Source organism: Cyrtonyx montezumae, unplaced genomic scaffold (assembly GCF_038088225.1).
Source record: "Cyrtonyx montezumae isolate F1298 unplaced genomic scaffold, pur_monq_1.0 scaffold_22, whole genome shotgun sequence".
NCBI lineage: Eukaryota > Metazoa > Chordata > Aves > Galliformes > Odontophoridae > Cyrtonyx > Cyrtonyx montezumae.
The window spans coordinates 1,643,511-1,662,538 of NW_027071959.1; the positions used below are offsets into that span (position 1 = coordinate 1,643,511).

The window sequence follows — 19,028 nt, forward strand, 5'->3', positions numbered from 1 at the left end:
AGATTAAGTACTTCTGCCAAAGTCCATCACCGTCCCAAAGTCTGTGTGGTCAACCTCCACTCTCCATTTACAGCATCATATGAGCAGAAAAGGACTTCTGTGCCCCAACCTCCTTTTGAAGTCACCCATAGGGTAACCTGAGTGGCACAGGAGCGGGGTCCTCTGTGTGGGCACAGGTGTGAAACCCAAGTCTGGTAACTCCTTGTGCCATCTGCTTGGGGAGATACTGTGTTTTTCTCTTGGTTTCTGCAGTGACTTGGGCTATTGAAGTACATTGTGAGAGGAACAGGGCATGCTCTGTTTGGTGGCCTCTGCTTGCACAGGGCAGAGGGACAGAGTGAGATCTGTATGAGAATGAGGCAGTGGTCATGGTGATCTGTTCCATATATAGTGCTTTTCTGTGCTACCATTAAAAAAAAAAGAAATTTTTTTTAAGAAAAATCAAATGCTGACTTGGCAGCCTATCCATCTAATCTTTGCTAAATGCAGATGTGCATCTTGGAACAATTTACTCCTGGTTGTGTTTAGGGCTACCAGAGCGACTGTTTATTCCCACATATGGAGCATGGTTTCAGAAGGTAATTTAAACAAATGGAGTGCCACTTCCAATTTTTCAGGCTTCCAGCCTAGGAGCCAAAGCTGTTTGCCTGGCTCCAGCTCGCCCACCCTGGCTGTGTCAGCTCCTATGTGGGCTGCCAAGCTTGCAGAGAGCCCTCTGTGGTTCCCTTTCCACGATGAAAAACCTCCTGGCCCAGAGGTGCCTGGGCTCTGCTGTGGGTTGAGGCATCAGTGTGCATGAGGGCAGGCAGAGCAGTGCTGTGCCTGCACGGTGAGTGGGGTGAATGCATGGGGAAAGCCCTGTCCTGTGCATTTACTGCCTTTGTGTTTCTGGAGCTGGATGTTGTGCAAGCTTCTGACTGTGCCTTCCATGTCTTTATCGTGGTTTAAGTCTGCTTTGAAATAAGAATTCAGCTGGATATTAAATTAAGAGTATTAGCAAATGCTATCTCATGCAAAGGTTTGCTCTGCAGAGTCAGGTCTGGTGCATTTGGTCCGTGCTGGACACTGTCACACAGAATATCATTTCCTGGTGATGTGCCTTAGGAAGGCTGAGTTGTTAACAGAAAATAATACGGTGTCAGTGTCACCTGTGGACAGCAAGAATTGATGGGGAATACATATACCTCTGGGTTATGTGGCGGTTGGACTCAACGGCACTCTTAAAAGCAATCATATGAAGTAAGCCTGCCTGCATGGTTCCTTTGTATTAGACTAAGAATTTGATAATTTACACATATTTGACTGGGAGAGGTTGGTCGTTTCTCTTCCTAATGCTGAGTTGGAGAGGATGAGAGGTAACCAAATTTCCAGCGTAATGAAATCAGCCAGCCCCGCTCTTCGTTTCCTGGTGGAGCTGATGGGGAGAGCCCTGCGAGGAGCAGCAGAACACAGCAGAGCAGCATGGAGCAAAGCAGCTTTGGGAAATGGCTTGGGAATGGTCTGCCTTGTTTGCATGCTGAGTGTGCACAGAGCCTCGAGGAGTGGGCACGCGGGAGCTCGGGTCTGCAGTTGCAACCATTCAGTCCATCTTTTCTTCTGCACTGCTGCACTGCTCAGTGATTCCTTGAGTCGCAGCTCCCTGCCCATGTGTGCCTTATGTGGGGTAAGTAGCTCAAATAGTGAACATTCAGACCTGCAGAGTTGTGCACTGCAGGCTTGCTTTAAGACCCCTGAACGGATCTGTAGATTGGCTTTATTTGTTTGGTTTTTGTTTTCTTGCAGTTTCTGTAGGCATAAAAGAGGCTTTGTCCTCTGCAGGGCCCTGAATTTCACACGTACAAGGGGAGGCATTGAGTGGATTCCAGGCTGTGGCTTTGCTTCCACGTGCTCCTGCTGCATTTACCTGTATTTAGTGCCTGTCTCTGACTCAGTGTTTACTCTCCAGTATTTAAACATTCCCTAGAAATTAAATCTTTTAAGAACATTATTCTTCACACCAAGTGCTTGCAGAAGCCCAGTTGTGCAATGCCTACGCTCATGTATTGGCTGCTGTCTTACTCCCTCAGAATATGATTTACAGTGGTAAAGCAGCAGCTACAACTATGAGAGTTTCACTACTACGATTCTGAAGGCTGCTTGCAAAATAGCAGCATCTCCTGCTCTAAAAATACTCCATTATCTCTTGTTTTAATTTCTTTTTTTTTTTTTTAAGAAGAATTTTGGTTGGTTGTCAGGCCAGGGAGGACTTCAACTGATGAGGAAAAGCAGGTTCTGTTGTGGGAAATGGCTTGTGTGCTTCTCGATGTTGTAAGCTGGAAGGCAGCACTTTGAGGTGCCCTGTGCAGCTATTGCTGTGGAGGGATCTCTTGTCAAGTTTGCGTTATGGAATACATTTAAATTTTAGGGTAATCACTGTGTGCCTACAGAAAAAATACCTCCTAGAAGCTTTGCTTTCAGGGGGAAAGGCTGTGTTCCAAAAGCTACAAGGAACAGGTACCTGGTGCCTTCTGCCATCACTGCAGTGGAAATAACTGCAAAGGTTTCCTTGTCCCCAGCAAGCTATTAGTTTGTCCTTGGTGAGACTGAGGAAATTTCTCTCTTTACTGAAGTATTCCCCCTCTCTACAGTTGGTGGAAATACCGCTGCAGAAAAATGTGTTTTTTTGAAGTCAATCTTTATGATGGAACATAAGCTGTCAACCATGCTCTTCCTTCTAGCTGTTATAACCACCCCTGAGCACAGAGGGCTGAAGGCAGCTGGGTGCTCTGTCCCCCAACAGAGGACACAGAGACGTGGAGACATCACTGGCTGCAGACATCTACCGAGCTGTGCCCTGGGAGCTGATAACCTCGTGTTGGGGAACCTTTGCAAGGCAGCACTGTGTTGTGAGAAAGCCATCTGTGAGTCAGGCTGCCTTTGGCTCAGGTGCTTCAGCAGTCCTTAAAGTTCAGCAGTAGGTGTTCAGAGCGACTTGGGTGGGAAGAGGGTGAGTGGCCTGGAGAAAATGCTGAAAGGCATGGACTGCTTGGCCTTCATGGTGCTGCTGTGCCTTCTGCAGAGCAGGCACCTTCCTGAGGCTTGTGGGAGCTAGCTCAGTGATGACATAACAGTCAGGATTCTGGCTCTTCCCTGGCTATTGCCAACCTTTTTCTCATAGGAAATCACTGCTCCCAGAACGAGCATTTATATGGGTGGGAGAAGCTGCATGAATTAAAGCTGCTATTGAAGGAGTTGGCTGCTGCTGGGAGCAGATGAATCCCGATGGCTCGCACGGCACCTTGCGTAGCGGGGGGTTTTCATCATGAGTGCTGAGGGCAGTGCACGTGTGTACTGAAAACATCATTGTTTTGAGGCTGGCATCTCGGGATGTGCTGATAGAGGGTGGGTTTGATGCTACAGTAAGAAAGTGCAGTTTACATTTTGTGACGGGGCCACTGCTTATTTGTTCCCATAGAAACTGCCAGCTAATCACAGCGAACTGCATAAAGGCTGCTGCTGGAAGTGTAATCTCTAAAAATTTCTGAATACATCATCTAGATCTGACATGTGCTGTGCTTCATCCTTCACTTTCCTGTCAAAATCTCAGTCCCTCCTTGCTAAGTACACTTGAGATCCAATAACAGCAATGCATTTGGCACTGTTAAGCACAAATGCAGTAGTGTCACCTTCTGATTGTGATCCTAAACTTACCAGCTGGGGAAAAGCAGTTATTTTTTGCATGCAGGGAGCTAGCAAAAGATGAGAGCACCTTGCAGGGTCTCCTGCCCTGCTCACAGCCCTTCGTGCAGCCTCCCAGCACGCGCTTGGTGCTCTGCTCACAGCAGGCTGTTGGTTCACACTTTGTGCATCTGAAATACTTGCCTTCTAATGACCATGTGCAAGACCTTAACTAGCTGATGGTTAACAGCTGCATCGTCACTTGGTTTATAGGGTGGGGATTCTACAAAACCAGAGTTATGAGTATTTCCAGTTGTGTAGCAGCCTGTATAGGTAGTGACACTGAGATATTTGGGTTTGGTGGACAAAGATGATTGCCAGGGACCAGTCTGTCACCCTGTCCCTGCTGTAGTCTTGGTGCATCCACATGAGCTGTCCCTGAGCACAGCACTGAGTTCTGCTGAGGTCCCTGGGAGCAGAGCTAGCTGTGGACTGTGAAAAGTGCTCATAATTTGGTATTTTGCACAAGTTTGTACTGTTTGGCAGTCTTTAAGCTGCAGCGTAATCATGCCATAATTCCATTTTCTAACTATTCCTCTTGGTTTAGTCTGAATATCCAAGTAGACTCACTTCACTATTATTAAAACAAACAAAACAAAAAGCCAAGCCTAATGCTTTCAGGCTCAGGCCTGTATCTATGCTGGTCTGTGTTCTGGAGCATGGAATGCCATATTCCCAAATGGACTTGATGGCACTTGGAGTGGGAGGATAACTCATTGCATCTCGCCTGCTACTACTTCAGATTTTCTCTGATCCTTTGCTGATGTGATGTGATGCAAGATGCTCTTGTGGTTGTGACAGCAATGTGATGTGCAGTGGGGTTGGGCAGGTAGAGGGGTGGTGATGGAGTGATAGGTTGCTTGGGTGTGCAGGATGGGAGCCAAGGCACCAGGGCTTCATGTCTTCTGCACATCCACTGCTGCATCCCTTCAGGACGTGCATCAGGACCTGTGTGGGGACACGTCCTGGTGCTGGGCCAGCTGCTATTCCCACTGGCAGCTCATGGCACACTGGCAGCAGGATTTCTTGAGTTGCATGGAGAAGAGCTCAGCCAAACCAGAACCACTCTTGTTGCATGTCTGTTATCTTTAAAAACCAGCTGCTCTGTGGTGGTGCTGGGCTGTGGTGTGCTGCTGTTCTGCTGGAGACCTCTGGACACGAGTAGTGATGGTAGCAATGGAAGTGCTGCTTAAAAATACAAGCAATTGTGTGGCATGTTTCTGAGTGTTTCATGCACTGTCTACTAAATTTCTTCATTTTTCTCCTTTTGCTTTTTAATAAACCAATTCAACTCAGATGTGAACGCGAGTGTGCTTTCAGCTCCGTGCCTGAGATGTACCACTTATCCTTGTTTGCATTTAGGTCGTCAGAGGTGGAGCAAAACAAGTGCAGAATAGCTTTCAGTAGAACAGATAAAACCTGCCTGCTCCAGCACCTTCGGAGCACTCGGGTGACGGCTTTGTGTTAGAACTCAAGGAGCGGAGTGCCCGGTCCTTCCCCACCTTCCCTCCAACAAGCCTCAGCGTTGCAGCAAGTGTGGCTTAGTTCCCCAGCGGGTGACGGGTGGCTGCTGCTGCCCAGCATTCTTGATGTGGAGCCTGCTGTGACAGTTTTCTTCCTGCACGCGACTACATTTCCAAAACTGTGCTGCTAAGCAACTCCGGGAGCCCAGGGTTGCTCTAATGTAGTGTCAGTGAGTAACAGTCTTGTATTATTTCCTCCAGCTCTGCTGACTGCAGGCAGGAGCATTAGCAATGCAAGAAGCACGATAATTACAGTGCAGGGGACCTTGGAAGCAGGTCTGGGCTCTGGCTCTGGCCCGAGCTGGGTGTGTTGGCTGCAGCAGCTCCACACCACTGCTTGGTTCTGGGCAAAGTGCTGATAGTTGGCTGTGAAGAGAGTGTGCACTCCTGCTTTTGCAAGATGCTCATTCTTCAATGTGATGTGTATTAATAAAGTTTCACTGATGGGATGTAGCAGCACCTTTTATTTTTAGCAGTATTGGCTCTTGAGCAGCCGCTTCTCATTTTAAAATGGCAATCTGAAAAGCTGTTACAAATCAAATGTCTGAATGGTAGTCAGTCTCATCTAAAACCACCTGGAATGTTACAGACAAACGGGAGTTAGGGAAACTCAGTCTTGTTTTTGTTGGGTGTTTCTGTTGCAGTGCAACCTTGAGGCTGACCAGCTGCCCGGGCCTGAGTGTGCGTGTGCTGTCCCAGCATTCAGCACCAGTTGGGGTGGGATGGTTCTGGGTGTAATTCCTGCAAGGCCTAGCTTTCAGCAGCACACTTTTCCTTCTGCTCAGAACCGGTCTTATTCTCCTGATATTGTTCCAGCCTGCTGGACGGTATTGGATGTTGCTGGGGAGGCTTATGCACGTCACTGGTACTATAAATGAATTCACTGAAGTCTCCTCCCCTGTGCTGTCTCGGCAATTAAAATAGCAGCGGAGAACCTGGTGCGTCAGTGAGTGCCCTCTGAGACGAGCTGCAGTGCTTTTGGTCTCACCTGGTTGCAGCTGGGCACTTCCTCCCAGTGCTGAGGCCTGTCCAGTTCTGAGCTGTAGTGCAGCAATTTTTAAGGCTATTAGGAGGTGTGCAGTGAAGGAAAACCTACTGGACATTTGAGTTTGCTGAAAACTTTACAAATGCCAATTCAAAACGCTCCAGCAGGGTCACGAATGTGGTCCTCTAACCACGCCTCAAGCAGCCTTTGGCTGCAGAGCCCACGGCTGATGCCTTGCTGCTGTTGGCAGCTGCGGGGCTGAGCTCTGCTGGTGTCAGGCAGCTCTGCTTCCCAGCAGCAGCCTTCCCTCCTGCTCCTGCTGGCTCTGTCTCCAGGCAACCTGCCCTCCCGCAGGATCCCCAGCCTGTGACGTCCCTGCTGATCTCCCCCTCAGCTTTTTCCATCCACACTGAGGTGCGGAGCTGAACGTGTGCAACTGCTTTTTGTTTCCCTCCTACGTGCAGTGTGATGTGCGCTTCTCTCCATGTGTGGGAAACAGCAGATAAAAGATGAGAACATCCTGTGTTGTCATCTGATTTTCCCAGGCCTTTCCTCCCTTCTCCTTGATTTAAATGAGGTTAGTGCTGTGTCCTGTCAGCCGGTCTGTGCGGACACGGCCCAGCCTTGCTCATCTGCGCTGAGACAGAAGTTCAGCTACTTTAATTCCTTTATGAAGGAGTGTTGGAAAAACAGCCTGAATGTAGTGCCCTGAAATAAAAGGATGACCTCTATGAAGGAGGGACCTAGATGGGCAGCAGGCTTTCTCCCAGGGCTGGCTTCAGTCCTCAGCTTCTGTCTGATGCAGGGGGTTAGAGGCTGTGTCACAGCAGACATCCGTATGGGCCTGCCCATAGGACTTCCCAAACGCTGTCTGCCAAGCAGCTCATGCTTACTAAACCAGGATCTGCTTTCTCACCTTGCATTTGACAATGTTAACCAGCTTAGATAAATTTAAACGTGCCACCGTTAGGCTCTGCACTAGCTAAACCAAGCTCATTCAAATACTGGTTTTAATTAACAAGTGCAATCTCTGTGCATGAAGAGTTGAGATTGCTTTTAATTTGCAGAGAACCCACAGAGGTAGCTCTGCAGATTGTCAGCGGATCGCAAGCTGAAACAGTGCAGGATGCATGTCTGAATGCTCCATCCTTCTGCTCCAGCAAACCCACACCGTACTAGGCTGCCTCAGTAGATCCCACTGTAGTTAATGAAGGGCCACTGCTAATGTTAGGAGCAAAAGCTGCTTTCCCATTAATCATCTGTCTGATGTGTTTTGCACCTGCAGCGTGGGTTAGATTTGACCAGATAGTGGCCTAATTTGCAACCTAATCTCTGCGAACTGATTAAAGCATACCCTGGACTGGGAGATCTCAGTTTCTACAGTGGAAAGCTTCTTGTTAGTTGAGATGTGGGGGAAGCAAGGAGGAGCTGGCCTGGGGACAGCGGAGGTGGGCAGAGTGCCTTCATGAGCTCTTGCTAACCCTTGCTGCCTTGGGCTTCAGCTCACTTGGTATTGGTCCATAGATATCCTGCCTTTATAGTCAAGCTGTGAAGCTCAGCTAAATCATGTTGGCATTCAGGTTTTCAGACCTCCTGCCTATGCAATATGGTGAAATGTAGAAGCTGGCTGTTGCAGTTCTTTCTCTTCCCAAACCTTGCATCTTCAGTCTGAGATGATGTTTTCTGGTGTTGCCATCTGAAGCATTTGCAGTTACAGAACCTCTAATTTGCTAAAGAAGGTTCTTCACGTACTGAAATGGTTTATTCAACTAATCAGGGTCTCCAGTTATGTTTCCTTTGTCTTTCTCTGTGATCTTAGCATCCGTCGTGCTGTTGTGCAGGCCTGGGATGCAGTTGGGATCAGCACGCTGAGCAGTCAGCAAAGGTAACCTGGAGTCTGTTTCCTGCTGTTAACCAAAGTGATGAAGTAATTAAGAACAGCTCTCCAGAACCACACTGTTGCTGATCTATGATGCAAGGAAACAGTGACAAGTGAAGGAGAATACAATTACTGGAAGCCAGCTCTAGCAAGGCAGTCAACCTGGTTTGTTGCTTGCAGAGTATTATTTCTAACTCACTGTGACTGGGACTGCAAGAGCGTACCTGTCATCCCTTTTATCTTTCAGAATGGAAAAAAAGAAGAGGAAGGATTTGCATTTGGGTTTAAGTCACTGTTTGGCACTGGAGCTCATGCTGTGAAGTTCGGAACAGAGCAGACGTGCAACTCCTGTATGCATTTGATAACTTCTTTTTGAGAAGTTGTAACTGCTGGTGTAAAGTCGGTGCTAAGCTGGCAAGGGAGGAACTGGTGCTTGGGCTGTCTGTGTGGCTGAAGACTGGACCCCTGGAGGGTGTTGTGGATGAGTTTCCTCTAGCTGTGATAATTCTAACAGCACATGTAGGCTGTTGTATGTGCACTGAAACGATGAGGTTTCTGTAATGGGGTTTAGCTGCTACTCTGGGCTGTAGATGTGAGCGTTGTTTTTCCGCCTCTGTCATTGAAATCCCAGTCCTGTTCCCCTGGGGACAAGGAAAGGTCATAGCAGAGTACAGCATTCACACAAGTGGAGTATTATCACAGCAGACCAAGAGGATTTGGGCGTATTGACTTTCCTCCTAACACCGTCAGTATGTTCTTCACCTTGTGCAAGGTACAAGTCACTGCATTGATTCTGAAGAGGGATGTGGACGAGGTGATAACTTCCTTCCTGAGCAAATGCAACTTCTCTAGACACATTTCGGTCCACAATTTCCTGCTTTCAGTTGCTGCCAGTGTTTGCATTTATGCCACCTCCAAAAGCCACCGGTTTTGCTGCAGAATGGCCTAGTTTTATCTGCAGCATCACTTTTGGTTAGGTTTGTGCTGCTGGTTAGTTAATTCTGAGGTGTAGATGCCTCTCTTGCTCGTCGAGGGAAGTTTTTCTGGTTTGATGGCCAACATGCTGATGGCACACCATGGAGCATGTCAGCTGGGAGTGCATTTTTTTGTTGTTTCTGTGGAACGTTTTCTTCTGACTAAAGTTGCACAAATTGCCTGTTTGTATCTGGAGAGATCACTGTCAGTGACCCTAAATACAGAAGCAGACTTGTGTTGACAGCTTGCCTGACAAATGCGTCCCTCTGCCGTCACACCATCCATCCGAAATAGCAGAGTCACTGCGGAGTGGCATCAGACAGAGCTGCTGGAGTGGGACGTGACCTGTGGCAGCCCGGACCTTGGGAGTTTGTTTTTATGGCAGGCTGGTGTCCCTCTGCCACCGAGGTGTCTCTGCCTGTAGCTGCTGTGTGTGTTTGCTGGCTTACATGCAGAGCTCATGGCTGGTCAGTTCTACCATAGAATGGGGGCAATGGTGTGCAGCTGCAGTTACCCCTTGGGCACCCAGCACCTCAGTGGGTCGCATTTGCAGCTTGCATCTGCTACTGATGTCACGTTTCCTGGCCTTGCCTTCCCCTTAATTCTGGCCCCTGCTGCTGGAGTTCTCCAGCAGGTTCTGTGCAGCTCTGCTCACTGCAGTACTTTGTAGCCCTCAGCAGCTGCTCCAGTGAGTCGGCTTTGTTCTGACTGCTGTGCAGTGCTTAGCTCCAGTTCCCCACCCATCACACCCTGCCTCTTCTTTTTGCACATAGACTGGCCTTCTGCAGCTTGTTTATTGGTCCCAAGACCAGTATGGATGCCGTCTTTGTGTTGGTTGCACTGTGCCAGAGGTGATGGAGGAGCAGAGTTGTGTGGTCACAGTAGCAGAGTACATCTGGTGAATGTTCACAGAGGGTTTTCCAGGAGGGATTTTGAAGCAGAGGGATTTCTCTGAACAATTCTAGGAAATGTACTTTTCCTAAACATGCTTTTTTTTCTTTTTTTTTTTTCCAGTGCAGTCTGTTTGTCAGTGCCATCTGTTGGCTCTTGTTACACGGAGGAGATCGATTGCTGACTTAATGCTAACACTTACTGGCACTATTATTTTGTAACTGATTAGATTGGTCACGCGGTCACCGTCTGAAAAAGTGCGTGTTTTTTCCTGATTTTTAACTTATGCCACTATAGAAACAACTGAAGGTGGTTTCTTCATGGGATAGTCACCCAAGCAGGGGACTTTAATCTGAGTTACAACTAGATTGAAGTCGCTGGGTGGTAAGAAGTGATAGATGTTAGCCCAGGACAAAGTCTTTAGCTTTTCCTTTGCTCATGGGAGAAGCAGGAATGATTTCTTTCATGGCTTCTTTCCCCTGAACACAGGCTCGTATTTCCTATCTTTTTTCTCCTCTCTTTGAGAAATTTGATGTTCATTCTCAGCGGGTGCTTGGCCTCCCCATGTGGCTCTGTGAGTGCGGCTGTTCTGGAGGGCCCTGGTAAAGCACGTGGCTTAGCAGGCTGCTGGGCACAGCCTGTCTCTTCCCAGCGATGCTGAGGGAAGATTAGCTGACATGGGGAGGGAAGCCAGGGCTGGTTGCCTTCTCATTGCCTGTCCTTGCAGCCTGGCAGTGTGAGCCCAACTGGTGTGGTTGGTCCCTTCCACGTGCATGCGGTGCTGTGGGCTGTTCTTCATGGCTTAACCTCAGTGCAAGGTGGAATTTACGGGCAGATCTGTTCTGGTGCATCCCAGACTCTGCACGGGTTTGAGATGTAGAAGAGAATGGTGACATGGAGGCATTCAGCACCCAGGTGCCTCCTGGTGCCATCCATGCTCCCCTGCCAGCAGGGATTTGTTCTTGTTGGCAGGGCAGTGGTGATTCAAGGAAGTATGCATGAGCATGAGCCACGCTTAGCTGATAAACAGGATGTCTGCATAACTTTGAATTCCTACAAGTGGGTATTATTTTCTGCACCAGGACTTCTGCTGTCGGTCCTTTAGCTCCCCTCCCAGTGCAGGGATGCTGATGGGCTAATCAGGTGATGAGCACTCTTGACCTGGATCAGTCACCAAGCTTCTGGGCTGCCTGGGGCTTTGGGCATAGTACAGTCAGCTCAGGGCTCAGGCTGGGAGGCTTTTTCACTTGGAGTTTTCAGGTCTCTTTAAGACTGACATTTATATTTTGTGCACACAGTTGCTTTTAAAACCTGCTTCCTTACTGCAGTCTTCAATTAAGAGCAGGTTGGCTGGCTCCCACCATTCACAGATGCCCAGCACAGCTTCAGAATCAGGAAAGCACGGAGCAGTGTGCATCTGGAGCACACCGGGCACGAGAAGTGTGGAGGTGCCATGGCCAAACCCTCTGCCCCAAAGGGCACAGCGTCAAGGTCATCAGCTTGAAAGCTTCACCTTCTTTTTATGGATTGTTTTTAGGAGCTTAACTTTTCTTCCAAGTAATGATTTGTTCCTCAAACTACTGGTGTGTTAGTTGGCTCCAAGAAGGAAGAAAATGAAACGTTTAGAAGTGGAGGGAACATTTTGTTAATTGGTAGCAGCATGCGTGCCCCAGAGCTGGCGTGTATCCTGCTGCCTGCAAGCTTCATTAACTTTTGATAAAAGAACAGTTAATTTTTCAGACTACTTTTTAAAGAGCATTTCATTGTTTAAGAAATTAGATTATGGTTTTCTTCCACTTCTAATTGTAGCTGTAACTTGTGCTTTATTTAATGATGTTTAGCCTTGCTCTCTCCATATTCTGCGTGGAATTCACAGGGGTGAGGGAGTGCACTTCATTGGAGTTGAGTCTCAGTGCTTCAAGAGATTAGTTCCTTTTGCACGAATGGTGCTGCAGAGCCACAGTGCCATAAATGCCTGCATTCCCCTTGACTGCAGCAGGAAATCTGTCTGCCTGTGCCTCTGACTGGAGCGAGGAGTGCTCGTGTGTGCAGCAGAGGGCTGTGGGCACCGTGGGGCTGTGCCCTCGGCCCTGCTTCGTGCTGCAGCCTCATCTCCGAGCTGCGTCACTGACACGGATCCGGTTGTTGCCGGCTGAAGCTGCCAACGAGGGCGGTGATTGATGGGAATTGTCTTGTGAGTGATGGGAACACTTGTCTGGGTCTTGGCTGGTAGCAGTGATGCCTGGCAGAGGGGAGGGGTGGGGATGAAGCAGCACCTGGCTCCTCTGGGCACTGCTCGGCGTGGGCGATGGGCCAAGCTCAGAGCACTGACCCCAGTGGCATTTCTCGTGGCCCAGTGGGATGGTGATCCTGGTGAGTGTGCTGTGCTAATGTACACAGAGGGTGCTGCAGCGTGCTGTGACCCAACAGCTCCAAAACAGTGCAATTAGAAGGCTGGCCAGAAAGCATTAGCAAAAGGACCAGGAACCACAAGGCAGTGCTTTATGGAGAAGATGGTTAAGCACACGCTTGGGCACTGTTATTACACAGCTTGTGGAAAGTGCCTGTGCTGTGTAAGGGAGCAGGCCTTCTGGCCCTCATTCTGGGGCTGGATAACCTGTGGGGTCGGCCAGGCATTTACATCCAGGTGCACGACTGAACCTCCATCCTCTGTGCATTGCTGATCTTCAGATGGAGTCAGTTTGGCCGATGTGAGCTCTCCTTTTTGTTGAGATCCTGAACCATCTTTCAAGGGAGGGGGTGGATAATAGCCAGCTGGGAAATGCAGGAGTGGAGAAACCAACTCAGACCGTTTTGGAAAGCCTTCAACCACTCCTTCACTCTGGAAAAACAGCATCCAAGCATCCAACACAAACCCCACACAGTTCCTCCCCCAGCCCTGACACTCCCTGTGCTGTCCCCCTGTGGGGAGCACCAAGGGGATTTCCTACTTCCACCTGCCCCCTGGTAAGGAAGCCCTGAATTTCCTGAAACTGGAGCATGAGGTGCTTTCCCCAGGCTTTGTCAGGACACTGCTACCTTTTTTGTTATCTCTGTCGCTGGAGGCCTTTAAATTGAATGAATACGTTTGGAAGAAACTCCATCAGAAGTTCTGGCTCTCTCTATCACTTTAGAGGGCAGGCTCAGGTCTACTCAAGGGCCACCCATTTGATGGGGAAGTAGGAGGCCTGTAGGAAGGCTGTGCCTTCTCACACCTTACACAGGTTTATGGGGTGGCAGCACAGTTCCCTGCCCTGCACTACCAGAGACGAGCAAAGGAATCCCGTTCCATTCTGCCTGGGCTCTGTGTACCTTGAACTTGGCCAGAAGTGTCAGCTCAACTCAGATAATTAAGCCAGGAAATGAGATTTCCTTTGAGCAAATATACAGCTTGAAATAAGTAAGGAGCTTAGGAGTGCTCCGGACCTGTGGATTCTCATTTAAATATTTGTGCCTGAACATGACTCATGTCTCTGGGTGGACTTCTTGCCTTCGCTCTTGGAGGGAGCTTTATTAAACATCACTGGTTTGAGCTTCACAAAAGCTTGTTCATGTGAGGCAAGTCTTTGGTGAGAGGCATGCAGCGAGCGCTCCCAAACCTCCTCTGCCTCTCCAAAATTTTCCAGTCGACTCCTGATGGTGTCCTTGAAACCTGACAGCACGGACCTCCAGTGGCACAGCTCACAGCCACACACTGCTGCATGTCTGCTGGGCCACAGAGGATGCTGCCAGCCCAGGACATGGCAGCAACTTGTCACCCTGTTAATCACTGCCTGTTAGTGCCTGGCAGCAGCGTGCAGGGGCTGCTTGTGCTGCTTCACCTTGTGCCTTGGCTCCAGCCCTGCTGCTGCCAGCTACTCCTGATGATGAGTGCCAACCCTGGCTGCTTTACAGCTTCTGTTCTTGCTGTAGTAAGCACGCTTGGTGACTTGTACGTCTGGAATGATTCCTCTGCTCTAAGTGTTTCAAGTGAAAAAAGCAGCTTGTTGTACGTAGTGCTTCTTTAGGGTTTTGCTCACATGCAGGGCAGCCATTCTTCCAGCAAGGATTTTCTCATAAAATACATAGCTTAAGTTTCATTTGCTTCAGACCATTCCTTTAAAGATTCTTAAGCTAGTGCTGTCCCCCCCCCCCCCCCTCACCAAATAGCTCCATGCCTCTTAGAGCATCTTTTGGTATCAAACCGGGGTTTGACACCAGAAGAGGAACACCACCAGAACCCAAAACAGCTTGCTGCTGGCCACGTCTGCTTTCCTCTCTGTGCTCCTGGGCCACCTTGCAGTGCTCCCATGCCCATCTGCGGCCGCAGGGCCTCGTGCTTGGCCCCGTGTGCTCGGGCTTCCCCTGCTGCCAGCACCTGTGCTGGGTGTGAAGGTCAGAGCTCTTAGTTCAGAGCTTGGGTGCGTTCCAGTTGCATGTGGTGCAGTTTCTGCAGGTTGACTCGGTGTCAAGTCCTGCCTTCCACCAGCAAGATCTTGTTTGAGGGCAAAGATGGAGCTTCTGTATGCTTTTAATCGTGACAGACTTCAAAGGTAATTGATTTTTCGGTATAATCAGAATTGTTTGAGTTGGAAGGGACCTATGAAGGCCACCTAATCCACCTCCCTTGCAGTGAACAGCTAGATCAAGGTTGCTGTATGTATTGCAAAGGACTGGACTGCAGAATAAATGATTTCAGGAGTACTGCTTGAATTTACTGTGCTGAGGAGTGCCAAACCCCAGTGCTGCCATGGTGGTGATGGCACAGTTCCTGTGGCAGACGGTGTACAGGTGGTGGTCCTACCAAGGAGGGCCAATAGCCTGAACAGGTCCTTTTAAAATCGTCACCTTATGTAGTGCCTTTGAAAAAACACACGTCCCTGGGGCAAATGTCTAATTCCAAGGCAAATAATGCTTTCTTGGTACATCAGAGCCTCTCGTTTCTATAGGTGTTGTCTCTGTGCTGTCACAACTGTGAGTTGGTTGGACACTGTCACTCCCTGCAGCACACATTGTTGTGCTGTGTGCTTGTGCCTGCAGGACCTGGACATTCCTGCTGGTGGAATAAGAAAGAGCCTGCAACTGGCCTCTATGCTAAGCACTTGTCCCCAACCCTAGTGAATGCTGGAGCCTGCTGCAGGCTTGCATTTACATAACTGGGCTTCAAGCTCCTGTGTCACATCTTTCCAATTGAACATCATCAGCACTTGCATCTGCAGTGCTGCTTTGCATACTCTTCCCCTGATCCTTATGTGATTCTGCAGCCTTCTTGGACAGAAGTCCTGCAGATCACACGTCAGGTAAGCAACCAGGAGAACTCACGTAAAAGCCACAGTGTGGGAGCCCATTGCTCTGGTGCCTTTCCCTTTCCTTCATTGCCCCTTTTCCCCATCTCTGTGTTCAGAGTCTCTGGAGCTTACTGGGGCTCCCAGACTGTCCAAGGCATGGGCAGCAAAGCACTGTTTTTCATCCAGTGTTTAGCACAGCATAGTCTTATGTGTGGTATTACTTGTTTGTTTGTTTGTTTATGATCTTGGGCACGTGATTGGTAGATAACCTCTTTTTTAACTTCTCTCCTGCTAGGTTGCTATAAAGATCATTGATAAGACACAGCTGGATGAAGAGAATCTGAAGAAGATCTTTAGAGAAGTTCAGATTATGAAGATGCTGTGCCATCCACATATCATCAGGTTATATCAGGTAGGAGCACTCTGCAGCACGTTTTCCCTCCCTCTACACTACAGCTTTACGTTGCATAGTCGTGTGTTGTATAGGTTTGTCCCTCTGTTTCTCCCAGGTGAAGTACAGGGAAAGTCCTTTGTGTTTTCAAGGTCTCAAAGCACTTCAGTGAGAAGGGGACAGGCAAAGAGTGTGGCTAACCCTTCTCTTTTCTGGGAGATCACACTTCCTCTGGGGGCTGGCCCCTTGCCATTACTTTATGGCTATTGTGTGCTTTTCAGCTTCCCAGCTGAAGCCGGATGTGGGGTGCCCTTCTCAGTTGAAGGGAGAGACTGATTCTCATCCTCTAGCAGGACTGAGTGCATGCTGCTCTCCTTTCCCAGCACAGTTTCCTGGTGGCTTGTGGACTTGCTGATCTGTTCTGTGCTTTCCTGGAAGGTGATCAATAACAATGGCACACCTGCTTTTGTCAGGTGTTTGCTGACTTTTTGCTTCTTTGGCATTTTTACTCTGCAAACAAAATCGCCAGAGACAGAACCCACGTGTGCTGCTTTTTACGCACGCATTCAGCATGGTCAAACGGAGCAGCAAGGAAGCTGCAACAGCCCCAGAAGTGAGCAGAGTGAGGGGAGCAAAGAAGTAAGAGGGATCAACACCTTGGTGAAATGCTCAATGCTATTCTGGAAACTGATGGCTTGCTGAAATATTCCCTTTCTGAATCGTTTTGATTCAAGGCCTCACACAGTTATTTACAACCAAAGAGTGTTTGAGAGCTTTGTACAAATTCTCTCCTGTTGTCTGATTTCTGGGAAGCTGTAGGAAAATGGCTCCTTATCAATCCCCCTCCAGGGCTGACCGCTGCCTGCCAGGCTGCTGCAGGACCACCTGCCATCTGGTGCAGCAGTACCACTGCCCGAGGGCTCAGAGCCACAGCCTGAATTGGGAAGGGAGGGAGCTTCCATCCCAGCTCTGGTTGAGAAGTCAGCTCCTCTTTGGGCAGGCACACACATTGTCCAGAGCCCTTTATCTTGGGAAAGTATTACAGTGCAAGAGACTAATTAATATGAGTAACCTCCTGTCTGTGGCTTTCCTCCTCTGATGGCAGGCAGTGGAATGTGGGAATTCGAAGTTCTGGGGAAATAGTTGGGTGTTATTTCCTTCTGTAATGTGAGGTTCATGTATGCGTTCTAAGAGAGAAGTTAAACCCTCAAGAATGGTTATACCATTTCTTAGAATCAAACCCTTGTCCGTTCAAGACCATTCTGCATCTGATTTGTGCCTGGTGGATGTAGGCATTATTTGGACTCCAAAGAGTTAAAACTAAGCAGAAGTGAGAGAGGTTAATGTTTAGCTGTTTTTACCCAAGAGCCCAAATTGAGTTGCCTACAGCAAACTCTGCAGAATTATGATACTTTCAGATACCCGGGGAATGTTTCTTTGTGGATTGATTTCTTCATGCTTTTTTCTTGCCCAACAATCCAAATAATAATTAATTTGAGAATTCAGAGCCTTTCACTGCTTTTCGTTGACAGTCTGAGTTTGAAACCATGTTTTGTTGACCGTGTAATACTTGAAAGGCGTAAGTAAAAAAGGAGAAAGGACCTGCACTGGTAATAGTCATAAAAGATTTTGTTTCTCAGGAAACAGAAATATGCAATATTAAAAAACAAAGAAATAAAGAAAAAATCCACCCTGTGTTTCTGGACGTGTGTTACAGAAGGAATACAAATTTCCTATCATGTTTCTTTCTGTGTGAAGCAGTCTGCCTTACCTGTCACTTTTTTGTCCTTATGTCCAGGTTATGGAGACAGAGAGGATGATTTATCTAGTGACAGAGTATGCTAGCGGAGGGGAAATATTTGGTAAGTACATTTATTGCATTCTTTAATCAGATAATGCACTCAGTTAACTACAGTAAACTGAAAATAGCTGCCGTGCTCTCTTGTTTCAGTTGAGAGATGCCCTTCAGCCTGGGAACTTTCCATTGACAAAGGGGGTAAAAAAATAAATGGTACCAACTTAATGGAAAAATAACTTCCATAGCCTCTGCTTCTTCTTTGGGTTTCACTGACAGGTGGTGCTGCTCCTCCTTTATCCTGTCTTTGGGTTAAGTAAGTTGTAGCAGTAACCAGTTGCATATGATGCTGAGGGCTTTGCTTCCCATCAAGTCATCCGAAACTTGGTGACTGTAGATCAAATGCTGGCATGTGTTTGTAGCATTCAAAAACAAATAGGCTCCTGCAGTTCTGTAGTATTTCATTCTTAAAAGCATATATATATATATATATATATATATTTAAATATCAAATGTTATCTGAGCATACATTAGCAGCATTTGTTTTAAACTCCATTGTCTGCTAACGAGGTTTTGGCTGAGCTTTCTTGACCACAGAAGCTCTTCTTTAACACACACACACACAAGTATCTGTGCACCACAATTGCAAGAGCTGTTTCCTGATTTATTGGTTTGTTTGCTCTCCATTTTGTCCTATTCAGTCAGCGCAGGAGTCTCACTTTTGTTCAGCACCTCTTACCCTGCTGGAGGTGAAGCTGAGTGCAATAAAAGATAAAGCTCTTAGTGAGACAAGGGAACCCCCAAATTATTTAAGATAGGTGCAACTTTAGCTGGGAAGTGCTGATTTCTAGTGAATATGGTCTCCTAGCTGTTCTGTAGATGGTTGTCATACTTTCTTCTCAACATGGTCCTCATCCTTCACCTTCCTTCTCATTTGGGAATGAGGCAAGTCATGGCCAGTGCTTGCAGAGTGTGGATGGCCCAGTGCAACCCTGCCTTTCTCCAGCTGAGTCTCCCAGTTGTTTACTCAAACATTAATCATGGTGCTGGACGCTCAGCAGTTCTGAGGGCTTGTGAAACTCATCTGGTGTTGTGCAGCAAGCCATAATTGCAGCACAATCATCTGAATGTGTATCAGACGCTGCCAGTGGTTATGAGACTTCACTTGCATGTGGATCACTGCAGGAAAGTATGAATTCCTTTTGACTTTTTCTCCCTCTTCTGTTGAATTTGGCAGAGACAATTCATCCCTTTTTAAAATCCAGAACTATGTGCAAGCTCATATGCAATCTTGGAATGAATTCTCTTGGTTACAGAAATAGCCTTCTGCATGAGATGAAGTGAAAAATCTAATTGCTTTCTGAAACATTTTATGCTGTAGTAAATTCAGCTCATTAGAATGGCTAATTCCCATTTTACTGCCCAGCATTTTATCCTCATTCAGAGCTGGGAGCAGACAGCCCAAGCACTGCCAGTGATATGGTAGCTGTGATGTTTTTCCAGCCCATGGCTGCGAGGTTGTGCTGGGCTTTTTGCATTTCCAGGTCCTGCACGAGGCCCAGCACCCTGCACCATTAGAGCAGAGAGAGGAAAACCAAAGTCTCA

The 19,028-nt window shown here is 47.9% G+C and overlaps 1 protein-coding gene across 4 annotated transcripts in view; it reads left to right on the forward strand.

The window, feature by feature from the left end:
* Positions 1 to 19,028, forward strand: part of SIK3 (SIK family kinase 3) — a 71,642-nt gene that overhangs the window by 21,070 nt on the left and 31,544 nt on the right. For all 4 annotated transcript variants that reach the window (XM_065738435.1, XM_065738437.1, XM_065738436.1 and 1 more), the window contains exons 2-3: positions 15,533 to 15,649; positions 17,427 to 17,490. In XM_065738435.1, the coding sequence (XP_065594507.1) occupies positions 15,533 to 15,649; positions 17,427 to 17,490 (181 nt within the window). The remainder of the gene's footprint in view (positions 1 to 15,532; positions 15,650 to 17,426; positions 17,491 to 19,028) is intronic.